Source organism: Sphaeramia orbicularis, chromosome 4 (assembly GCF_902148855.1).
Source record: "Sphaeramia orbicularis chromosome 4, fSphaOr1.1, whole genome shotgun sequence".
NCBI lineage: Eukaryota > Metazoa > Chordata > Actinopteri > Kurtiformes > Apogonidae > Sphaeramia > Sphaeramia orbicularis.
In genome coordinates this window covers 58,539,088-58,551,587 of record NC_043960.1, presented here as the reverse complement: position 1 = coordinate 58,551,587, position 12,500 = coordinate 58,539,088, and the positions used below count along the sequence as shown (strand labels likewise).

Sequence of the window (12,500 nt, the reverse complement as noted above, 5' to 3'; positions counted from 1 at the left end):
GAGGAAATGGGTTAATGAGTCAGTGTGTGGTGGAAACAGAGGAACACAACAACATGGTCCTGGTTCCACATTCAGACCAACTGGGATCTACAGTAAAATAATAGAATAATAACCTGGAAATAATGACTCCAAATTTAAATCAAACGTCACTGTAAAAAGCCCATTTCGGATCGGTATTGGATCGGTGTCGGCAAAACTAATCCCCCCAAAAAATCGGATCAGATGGGAGGCAAAAAAAGTCCAGATGTGGCCATCACTACTGCCCACTCTGCTGTTGTGTGGGGGTCTGTGTGTCCTGTCGGTGGGTGTTCATGCTGGTCTCTGCTGGTTCACTGTGTGTGTTTTCAGGACTGATGTCGATGCTGTTCAGTTCAGGTTTATTCGAGGTTGAAATGGATTTTTCCAGCTTCTTGTCCACATTATTGACATGAGACACATGAGTCTGAAGCTGACAGAGTGATGAGTTCAGCAAAAACCACTGATTTGATCAGAAAAATACAAGTGGATTCAGTCTTGGAGGGACAGAAGGACAAATGGACACACTTCAGTTTTGTGACAGTTTTTGTTGTTGTGTGAAATACTGTTTGGATTTTTATTGGTGGAGGGTTTGGAGCAGACAGTTCATACTATTATACATACTATTATACAACGGACCTCAATCCGGCTGGGGGGTCTGTTTGAGGGGGTCGCTGACACACCCCTCTCAGCTGTCACCCGTGCACCCCCAAAGCGCCCCCCCTCGGTGGCTGCTTCCAAGGAGTTCCCCATCCTGGAAAACAAAGCTGTTTCCGTTCAGATCTGTGCTCAGATAAACAGGCCTGGGTTTCACACTGAGTAACCTGAGACCGGATTTGCATTTTATTTCAATAAATATACTTTTTGTGACACTTTTGTCTGGTGGTGTGCCTTGGGATTTTTCTAATGCCGTGGCTCAAAAAGGTTGGAAAACACTGAATTAGATGTCCGTCTACGATATCAAATATTACTTAAGGGTTCTGCTGGCGTCCACCCTGTTCATACTGTGTGTTCTGATTCAGGGTTTGTGTGGAAACTTAAGGCCAGTGTTCGTGTTCTTCACATCAGCTACATCTGTTCGTTGGGTTCAGCTCCGTGTTGTATTTAAGGCCCTGAACACAAACGGTTCAGTACAAACGAGTGCACCGTTACCAGGGCTGTAAGAAAATATCAGTTCTGCAATATATGGCAATATTTCACTTCATGATACTGTATCGATATTAAAAAGTACTGTATCAATATTTTTAAGTATTCAATCAAATGCAGATATGGCAGAGATTCATTTTTGTTTTCCTTTTTTGTTTATCACACTCTTTTATTTCTATATTCACATGGGTATTTTGTTCTGTTGTTTGTTTACTACAGCAGTAGTACTGTGATATTGCAGGTCATACGTGTGCTTTTCTGAAACTGATAACGGTTATTTCAAACATCCTAAAAGCCCTTTTTACTGTCTGAAAGAGGCAAATGTTCTTTTTTTGTTTTGGGAATGCACAAAAATAATGTTCTGATGTTAGATGACTCAGGGACTGAACACTATGCATTCTTTTCATAATAGAATACGAACATTTAAGCAGGATCTTAAACTGTAATGTCTGCAAAAAGTAATTAATTAATTTATTTATTTATTTGTGTGATTTTTGGTCTGGCAAAGCCCAATGTAAAACTTCATTTATCCAAATGCTGCACTGTAAGTTTTTCCAGGAAGTAATCTTTTAAAAAAGAAACAAAAAAAAAAAAATCACCTTGTTAACAGTATCGTGATGTATTGTGATATATCGTATCGTGATCCATGTATTGCTATTTGTATCGTATCACCAAATTCTTACCAATACACAGTCCAAACCGTTACCCCCCCAGTCCACTGTTTGGGCTGATGTGGAACTAAAACAACCAAACCCATGAATATATGTGAGAACAGCAGTAGAACAGATGAACTCTGGTCTGAACTCTGGTCTGAACTCTGGTCTGAACTCTGGTCTGAACCCTGGTCTGAACTCTGGTCTGAACTCTGGTCTGAACTCTGGTCTGAACCCTGGTCTGAACCCTGGTCTGAACTCTGGTCTGAACCCTGGTCTGAACCCTGGTCTGAACTCTGGTCTGAACTCTGGTCTGAACTCTGGTCTGAACTCTGGTCTGAACCCTGGTCTGAACCCTGGTCTGAACTCTGGTCTGAACTCTGGTCTGAACTCTGGTCTGAACCCTGGTCTGAACTCTGGTCTGAACCCTGGTCTGAACTCTGGTCTGAACTCTGGTCTGAACACTGGTCTGAACCCTGGTCTGAACTCTGGTCTGAACTCTGGTCTGAACTCTGGTCTGAACTCTGGTCTGAACCCTGGTCTGAACTCTGGTCTGAACTCTGGTCTGAACTCTGGTCTGAACCCTGGTCTGAACCCTGGTCTGAACCCTGGTCTGAACTCTGGTCTGAACTCTGGTCTGAACTCTGGTCTGAACCCTGGTCTGAACTCTGGTCTGAACCCTGGTCTGAACTCTGGTCTGAACCCTGGTCTGAACCCTGGTCTGAACTCTGGTCTGAACTCTGGTCTGAACCCTGGTCTGAACCCTGGTCTGAACACTGGTCTGAACCCTGGTCTGAACACTGGTCTGAACCCTGGTCTGAACCCTGGTCTGAACCCTGGTCTGAACTCTGGTCTGAACCCTGGTCTGAACTCTGGTCTGAACCCTGGTCTGAACCCTGGTCTGAACTCTGGTCTGAACCCTGGTCTGAACACTGGTCTGAACCCTGGTCTGAACTCTGGTCTGAACTCTGGTCTGAACCCTGGTCTGAACCCTGGTCTGAACCCTGGTCTGAACTCTGGTCTGAACCCTGGTCTGAACCCTGGTCTGAACTCTGGTCTGAACTCTGGTCTGAACTCTGGTCTGAACCCTGGTCTGAACCCTGGTCTGAACCCTGGTCTGAACTCTGGTCTGAACTCTGGTCTGAACTCTGGTCTGAACCCTGGTCTGAACTCTGGTCTGAACTCTGGTCTGAACCCTGGTCTGAACTCTGGTCTGAACCCTGGTCTGAACTCTGGTCTGAACCCTGGTCTGAACTCTGGTCTGAACTCTGGTCTGAACACTGGTCTGAACCCTGGTCTGAACCCTGGTCTGAACTCTGGTCTGAACTCTGGTCTGAACTCTGGTCTGAACCCTGGTCTGAACCCTGGTCTGAACCCTGGTCTGAACCCTGGTCTGAACTCTGGTCTGAACTCTGGTCTGAACTCTGGTCTGAACCCTGGTCTGAACCCTGGTCTGAACACTGGTCTGAACCCTGGTCTGAACACTGGTCTGAACCCTGGTCTGAACCCTGGTCTGAACTCTGGTCTGAACCCTGGTCTGAACTCTGGTCTGAACCCTGGTCTGAACTCTGGTCTGAACCCTGGTCTGAACCCTGGTCTGAACTCTGGTCTGAACTCTGGTCTGAACCCTGGTCTGAACCCTGGTCTGAACACTGGTCTGAACCCTGGTCTGAACACTGGTCTGAACCCTGGTCTGAACCCTGGTCTGAACCCTGGTCTGAACCCTGGTCTGAACTCTGGTCTGAACCCTGGTCTGAACCCTGGTCTGAACTCTGGTCTGAACCCTGGTCTGAACACTGGTCTGAACCCTGGTCTGAACTCTGGTCTGAACCCTGGTCTGAACTCTGGTCTGAACCCTGGTCTGAACCCTGGTCTGAACCCTGGTCTGAACTCTGGTCTGAACTCTGGTCTGAACTCTGGTCTGAACCCTGGTCTGAACTCTGGTCTGAACTCTGGTCTGAACCCTGGTCTGAACTCTGGTCTGAACCCTGGTCTGAACTCTGGTCTGAACCCTGGTCTGAACTCTGGTCTGAACTCTGGTCTGAACACTGGTCTGAACCCTGGTCTGAACCCTGGTCTGAACTCTGGTCTGAACTCTGGTCTGAACCCTGGTCTGAACCCTGGTCTGAACCCTGGTCTGAACCCTGGTCTGAACTCTGGTCTGAACTCTGGTCTGAACTCTGGTCTGAACCCTGGTCTGAACCCTGGTCTGAACACTGGTCTGAACCCTGGTCTGAACACTGGTCTGAACCCTGGTCTGAACCCTGGTCTGAACTCTGGTCTGAACCCTGGTCTGAACTCTGGTCTGAACCCTGGTCTGAACTCTGGTCTGAACCCTGGTCTGAACCCTGGTCTGAACTCTGGTCTGAACTCTGGTGTGAACCCTGGTCTGAACCCTGGTCTGAACACTGGTCTGAACCCTGGTCTGAACACTGGTCTGAACCCTGGTCTGAACCCTGGTCTGAACCCTGGTCTGAACCCTGGTCTGAACTCTGGTCTGAACCCTGGTCTGAACCCTGGTCTGAACTCTGGTCTGAACCCTGGTCTGAACACTGGTCTGAACCCTGGTCTGAACTCTGGTCTGAACTCTGGTCTGAACCCTGGTCTGAACCCTGGTCTGAACCCTGGTCTGAACTCTGGTCTGAACCCTGGTCTGAACCCTGGTCTGAACTCTGGTCTGAACTCTGGTCTGAACTCTGGTCTGAACTCTGGTCTGAACCCTGGTCTGAACTCTGGTCTGAACCCTGGTCTGAACCCTGGTCTGAACCCTGGTCTGAACTCTGGTCTGAACTCTGGTCTGAACCCTGGTCTGAACTCTGGTCTGAACTCTGGTCTGAACTCTGGTCTGAACCCTGGTCTGAACCCTGGTCTGAACCCTGGTCTGAACCCTGGTCTGAACTCTGGTCTGAACTCTGGTCTGAACTCTGGTCTGAACCCTGGTCTGAACCCTGGTCTGAACACTGGTCTGAACCCTGGTCTGAACACTGGTCTGAACACTGGTCTGAACCCTGGTCTGAACACTGGTCTGAACCCTGGTCTGAACCCTGGTCTGAACCCTGGTCTGAACTCTGGTCTGAACCCTGGTCTGAACTCTGGTCTGAACCCTGGTCTGAACTCTGGTCTGAACCCTGGTCTGAACCCTGGTCTGAACTCTGGTCTGAACTCTGGTCTGAACCCTGGTCTGAACACTGGTCTGAACCCTGGTCTGAACACTGGTCTGAACCCTGGTCTGAACCCTGGTCTGAACCCTGGTCTGAACTCTGGTCTGAACCCTGGTCTGAACTCTGGTCTGAACCCTGGTCTGAACCCTGGTCTGAACTCTGGTCTGAACCCTGGTCTGAACACTGGTCTGAACCCTGGTCTGAACTCTGGTCTGAACCCTGGTCTGAACCCTGGTCTGAACCCTGGTCTGAACTCTGGTCTGAACCCTGGTCTGAACCCTGGTCTGAACTCTGGTCTGAACTCTGGTCTGAACTCTGGTCTGAACTCTGGTCTGAACTCTGGCCTGAACCCTGGTCTGAACCCTGGTCTGAACCCTGGTCTGAACTCTGGTCTGAACTCTGGTCTGAACTCTGGTCTGAACCCTGGTCTGAACTCTGGTCTGAACTCTGGTCTGAACTCTGGTCTGAACCCTGGTCTGAACTCTGGTCTGAACCCTGGTCTGAACTCTGGTCTGAACCCTGGTCTGAACCCTGGTCTGAACTCTGGTCTGAACCCTGGTCTGAACTCTGGTCTGAACCCTGGTCTGAACTCTGGTCTGAACCCTGGTCTGAACTCTGGTCTGAACTCTGGTCTGAACACTGGTCTGAACCCTGGTCTGAACCCTGGTCTGAACTCTGGTCTGAACTCTGGTCTGAACTCTGGTCTGAACCCTGGTCTGAACCCTGGTCTGAACCCTGGTCTGAACTCTGGTCTGAACTCTGGTCTGAACTCTGGTCTGAACCCTGGTCTGAACACTGGTCTGAACCCTGGTCTGAACACTGGTCTGAACCCTGGTCTGAACCCTGGTCTGAACCCTGGTCTGAACTCTGGTCTGAACTCTGGTCTGAACCCTGGTCTGAACTCTGGTCTGAACCCTGGTCTGAACCCTGGTCTGAACTCTGGTCTGAACCCTGGTCTGAACCCTGGTCTGAACACTGGTCTGAACCCTGGTCTGAACACTGGTCTGAACCCTGGTCTGAACCCTGGTCTGAACTCTGGTCTGAACCCTGGTCTGAACTCTGGTCTGAACCCTGGTCTGAACCCTGGTCTGAACTCTGGTCTGAACCCTGGTCTGAACACTGGTCTGAACCCTGGTCTGAACTCTGGTCTGAACTCTGGTCTGAACCCTGGTCTGAACCCTGGTCTGAACCCTGGTCTGAACTCTGGTCTGAACCCTGGTCTGAACCCTGGTCTGAACTCTGGTCTGAACTCTGGTCTGAACTCTGGTCTGAACTCTGGTCTGAACCCTGGTCTGAACTCTGGTCTGAACCCTGGTCTGAACCCTGGTCTGAACCCTGGTCTGAACCCTGGTCTGAACTCTGGTCTGAACTCTGGTCTGAACTCTGGTCTGAACTCTGGTCTGAACTCTGGTCTGAACCCTGGTCTGAACCCTGGTCTGAACTCTGGTCTGAACTCTGGTCTGAACCCTGGTCTGAACTCTGGTCTGAACTCTGGTCTGAACTCTGGTCTGAACCCTGGTCTGAACCCTGGTCTGAACTCTGGTCTGAACCCTGGTCTGAACACTGGTCTGAACCCTGGTCTGAACTCTGGTCTGAACCCTGGTCTGAACCCTGGTCTGAACCCTGGTCTGAACTCTGGTCTGAACCTGGTCTGAACCCTGGTCTGAACTCTGGTCTGAACCCTGGTCTGAACCCTGGTCTGAACTCTGGTCTGAACACTGGTCTGAACCCTGGTCTGAACTCTGGTCTGAACCCTGGTCTGAACACTGGTCTGAACCCTGGTCTGAACTCTGGTCTGAACCCTGGTCTGAACCCTGGTCTGAACCCTGGTCTGAACCCTGGTCTGAACCCTGGTCTGAACCCTGGTCTGAACTCTGGTCTGAACCCTGGTCTGAACCCTGGTCTGAACTCTGGTCTGAACCCTGGTCTGAACCCTGGTCTGAACCCTGGTCTGAACACTGGTCTGAACCCTGGTCTGAACCCTGGTCTGAACCCTGGTCTGAACTCTGGGAGTGAAGGGGTTAATCTCAGCTTTGACGCTGTTCTCCGTCAGGTTGATTGAACGTGGTATTGTTGTTATCAGCAGTATTGGTGCCACGGCCGTGCGTCCTCTGCAGTCTGTTCTGTAACCTGAGTCCTGCTCTTATAAACCCACATCACAGTCTGGATCCTCTCAGTCCTGCACCAGCTGCTCTATCCTCCTCCTCTTACCCACAATTCCCTGGGGCTCGGCTCCTCGTAATGAATGCAGCAGTGACATTTGCCGCACTGACTTCAGAGCTGCTGCGTCAAAAAGAAGAGAAGGAAGATGATGACGATGATGACGATGACGAGAGAAACCGCACCATGACAACAGAGAGAGGCTGTGGTTGTTTACTGTGAGGCATAAACAAACAAATAAACAAACAAACAGCGTCATCTTCTGGTTTTAGTCGGCGTGAGCTCGGCGTCTCTGCAGTGAAGGTCACAGACTAATTCATGAACAGACTGAGCATGTGCAGATCTGACCCCAAAAATGACCTCAGAGCATCGACTGGACCTTTTGATTTATTTTCAGCGTACATGATAAAAAAACCAGAAGGGTTTTATTTTTATAGGCCTTCAGCGGACGATAACATGAAGACAGTAAGATCATTTTGTGGAGCTCTCATTAGATTAGATTACATCAGATTAGATTAGATCATATTATTTTAGATCAGATTAGATTAGATTAGAACAGATAAGATTAGATTTAGTGATTTATTCCGAACATGCAATGAAGTTTAACATATATGTGAACAAGTAAAACAGAAATAATAATAAAACTATCAAGATAATCTTAGAAAGAAAAACAGCACAATAGATGGATTGTCCAATCCACTGATAAAAACTGTATTTGGACAGTTTATCAGTGCTTATACATGTTATACATTCACAAAAATACATTTATTCAACAATTTTGTTGTGAAACCTCCTGTAATTACACAAGATATTTGTCAATTAACAAACAAGTCTCGTTAAACTTACTGAACAAATACTTCTGTTACGGTTAATTGTCAGTAATTTTATCTCATTTATTTATTTTTTTATTTTTTTAACAGTATTAAACTTTAAATTAACATTTTAATCTCATAAATAGACAACAAATATTTGTGAAATTATGATACATTTGCAAATGTATTTTAACTGTATTTTTCTGTGAAAACAGACAAAATTTCTTTTTAAAAAAATGGAAATTTTATGGTTATTCACAGTTACAGTTTTTTCGTGTTATTTTATATTTGACATGTAAAATCACAGTCTGTTTTTGTCATTTCACTGATATTTTCCTGTATCTTAAAAATACAGGAAAAATCTGTCAAATAAACAGTGAAAATTCTGTTAAATTACAGATATTTTTACAGTGTGGGTTCTACATTTTCCCGTCCTGCTGTCGCTCCACCACGTTCTTCAGCAGGTGAAGTTAAAAAACCCTTAAATCTCTGAACAGACGTTGTTTCTTCTCAGTTCAAACCCACCAGTACAGTGACAGAACAGAGGGAACATTAGAGCAGAGCAGTGGGACTCAGTAGGAGAAGATCCAAACTCTACCTGAACTTTCTAAGGAGGCCTTTAGGGCAGAAGATACTAGAACAGCCAGGGTCCTTCTGTCACCACAGCTCTGTTTTCCATCAGAAGCTCCTTCAGGTTGGGTTTGTTTGAGTCTGACTTTGTGTCTGGGATCAGAACAACAGGAACAGAAGCAGCCAGCAGAAAATCTGATGTTTCATCAGATGTTTTATCAGACAGATGCAGCGTGGAGGCCTGAAACGGCCGCAGGACAAACTCAGATAATAGGTTTTCTAACCAGGTTCATTCAGGAGGTCCATTCAGAGCAGACCGAGCGAAAACCAAAGAACAGAGCCAGAAAGAAGAGTGGATTTGACAGATGATTAGCCTCTATGTACCATCTGCTGCCCTGAGGAGGGGGGGGGGGGAGAAGGAGGAAGATGGGGGGGGGGGTGCCAGTGCTGTGCGTAGCCTTAACATCTCCATATCATACTTACCAGTCTGGTGTTTGTTTACCTCCACCTGGAGGTGTTGGGATCACTTTGCTTTGTTTGTTTGTTTGTTTGTTTGTCTGTTAGCAAGATAACTCTAAAAGTTATGGATGGATTTTCATGAAATTTTCAGGAAATGTTGATACTGGCACAAGGAAGAAATGATTACATTTTGGTGGTGATGGGGGGGGGGCAGGTCTGTCTTGGTGGAGGTCTGCACTCTCTGAGTGCTTTTCTAGTTTATTTTGGTACTTTTGTATAAATAACACAGTTTATATTCATGCACTTTGTCCAAGCGTGTGTCAGTTGATCTGTGTAATTTTACTTTTTTACACTAAAACAAACAGAACCTTGTGTATTTTGTCTTTATTTATATTTTATTATGATCATATTTCACTGGTCTGATCCACTTTAGATCAGATTGGTCTGTTTTCTGTCTGTTCAACATCCTTCTATCTTCAGTGTCATTTTTGTGTTTCATAAATTCATCCATGGGTCCTTCCATGGATTGGACCCACTGGTGGGTCTGTTTTGGCCCACGGGCCGTATGTTTGACACCCCTGCCTTAGATCATATGTTTTTTTCCATCTTATTGCATTAATATTCACATAAAGGCCCAAAAAGCCCAGAACAGACCAAACAAACGGACTTTGACGCTGGTGTTTCCATTTGTATAACCGCCATAGTGGGGAGGGGGGGTCAGTCTGGACCTCTGTGTAAAACTCAGTGTTCCTCGTGCCGTTGAGGTTCTAATGAACAGAATGTCTGGCTGAACCCTGACCCCGTCCTCCTGTGTGTGTCCTGCAGGAGGCGCTGCAGAGTGTGAGGATGGCCAACGCCGTGGCTTCGTACGACCAGCTGGCCCACCAGGTGGAGGCGCTCCGCAAGGAGAACTCCCACCTGAGGAGGGAGCTGGAGGACAACTCCAACCACCTGTCCAAACTGGAGACCGAGACCTTCGGCATGAAGGTCAGTCTGGACCTGGTTTAACCGACAGGCACAATGCACAAGTAAAGAAACACATTCTATTAGAATTGTCACTGAAACTTCAGAAGGTAAAATATTTTTTCCTTTTGCTGTGATTAAAATGTAAAAAAAAAATGTACATGAGTTTCTCGAGAATTAGTAAATAACTCACAGTTCAGTAAGAGATAAAATAATTTTTTTTTTTTTTTTAAGTTATTTTGATTGAGTTTTTTACAGCAAAAAAATGTCAAGACAATAAAAATGGTTGTTTTAAACAGAGCAGAAAAAAACAAACCAAACAAGCCACCTGTCCACATGGACAGTAGGGGTGTGAGGAAGTATGGGTTCTGCAGTGTATCACGATATTTCATTTCACAATACTGTATCGATATTAAAAAGTACTGTATCGATATTTTTAGGTATTTATTCAAATGAGGATATTGTGGAGGTTCATTTTAGTTTTTTTTTTATTTATTTATTATTATTTAACATGTATGTAGCTGGGATAGGCTCCAAACGACCCCCGTGACCCTAGTGAGGATAAAGCAGGTTCAGAAAATGAATGCATGAATTATTGAACACTCTTTTATTGAATAATGTTCATTCCTGTGTTGGGATTGAACTCAAATCCTGTTCTGATGTTAGTTGTGAACTAATAGAATCTGAACATTTGAACAGGATCTGAAACTGGAATGTCTGTGAAACAGAATTTCAGTTTGAACACAGGAACATTTGGTGATAGAACATTAGATCCTGTTGGGATCAAATAAAAATGTGTTTAGTATTTGTGCAGATTTCTGCTGTAATTCAATTCTTCAACGAAATAATAATAATAAAAAAAGAAACAAGTGAAAAAATTGCCTTCTTAACAGTATCATGATATATTGTGATATATTGTATCATGATCCTAGTATTGTGATTTGTATCGTATTGCCAGATTCTTGCCAATACACAGCCCTAGTCATGAGATGACTTTTGTCATGATTTGGCGCCATATAAATACAGTTTGATTTGATTTTATACGATACATATAAAATGCAACATGACATATACACATTCTCATATATACGTATGTACATGTAAACATATATACATGTATATGCCCAAAAAAAATGTCACATAATTTAAGGCATGTTTACATTGAAAAAAAAGCATATTCAAAATAATAATAAACCCTAAAACACCACAATGTTAACAGAGGTGTGTTTGATAGAACCTATATTATAGAAGACTGTGGACGTAAATCTGTCATTAGATTTTGAATTATAAAAGCCACTGAATTTCTAGCGCTGATTTTTTTTTTTTTTTTTTTTCACTGAAATTAAGTATCTGATTTTTTTGGCACTAAATTTAAGTATCTGAATTGTTTGTCTCTGAATTCAACTTTGTTCATAAATTTAAAATTTAAAAAATTCAAATGCAAAAATTTCAGATACTTAATTTCAGTGCAAAAAAAATCAGTGCTAGAAATTCAGTGGCTTTTATAATTCAAAATCTAATGACACAGATTTACTTCCATAGCACACGGCCCTTCCAAAATAAAAAATAAGATAAGCAAGCAAAGTTTATTTCTATAACACTTGTCACAAACAAGAGAAGTCACAAAGTTCTTCAGAAAAGACAAATATAAATGAAGATAAAATACAAATAGAAAACAGATAAAATTACAATCACAAAAAGGTATAAATTAAAATAAACATGGTGGTCATATAACAACCCTAGATTAGATAAATCTTTATTATCCAATAGAAGTGGAGCCCCGCCCCCTATGATGGAAAAGAGAAAGGAGAGAAAGAACACAACAATAAAAACAGAACAAATATACACAGAAGAGGATCTACAAAATGTGTACAAATACTAAATACAGTGAATAAAAAGTACTGCACGTGCCTGTTGTAGTTTAGTGGTGTCCATAAACTCCAGTCTGTTGTATTAATTAAGGCTGTTTGTCCTGTTGAATTAACACACAGGTGTCAAACATGCGGCCCGGGGCCCAAATCTGGCCCACCAAAGGTTCCATTGCGGCCCTGCAGGATGAAAGTGCAAAACTGAACCTGAACAGTCCAGGTTGTCCATATGCTTTTGGTTCAGGTTCCACATACAGACCAATGTGATCTACAGTCAAAAGAACAACACAATAACCCAGAGATAATGACGACAAATTTTCTTTGTGAAAAGTTATGTGGAAAAAATGTAAGTGAAAAAAAAACAAACATTACACTGTGAAAATATTTACATTTACAAAACTATTCTTTCACAATAAAATGCAAATATATACATAAATAAAAATAAACAACCCAAAATGTGTGATTGGAACAATATTCTGCCTGTTCCTAAATGTTTGGTGCATTTATGGATCCACTGGGATCTGCAGTTGTGTTCAGAATAATAATAACAGATGGAATTTTGTAGAAACTGTTCAAATTTTAGTTCCAAACTCCAAAATTTTAACAATATTCTGCCTGTTCCCAAATGTTTATGGAACATTGTGTGTAAATGTATATGTGTAAATAATAAGTCTAGGCATAATATTGTTAAAA

The 12,500-nt window shown here is 44.2% G+C and overlaps 1 protein-coding gene across 1 annotated transcript in view; it reads left to right on the top strand.

The window, feature by feature from the left end:
• Window positions 1–9,822: 9,822 nt before the first annotated feature.
• apc2 (APC regulator of WNT signaling pathway 2) overlaps window positions 9,823–12,500 on the top strand; it is a 59,833-nt gene continuing 57,155 nt past the window's right edge. The window contains exon 1 of the mRNA XM_030133081.1: window positions 9,823–9,963. Within this exon, the coding sequence (XP_029988941.1) occupies window positions 9,823–9,963 (141 nt within the window). The remainder of the gene's footprint in view (window positions 9,964–12,500) is intronic.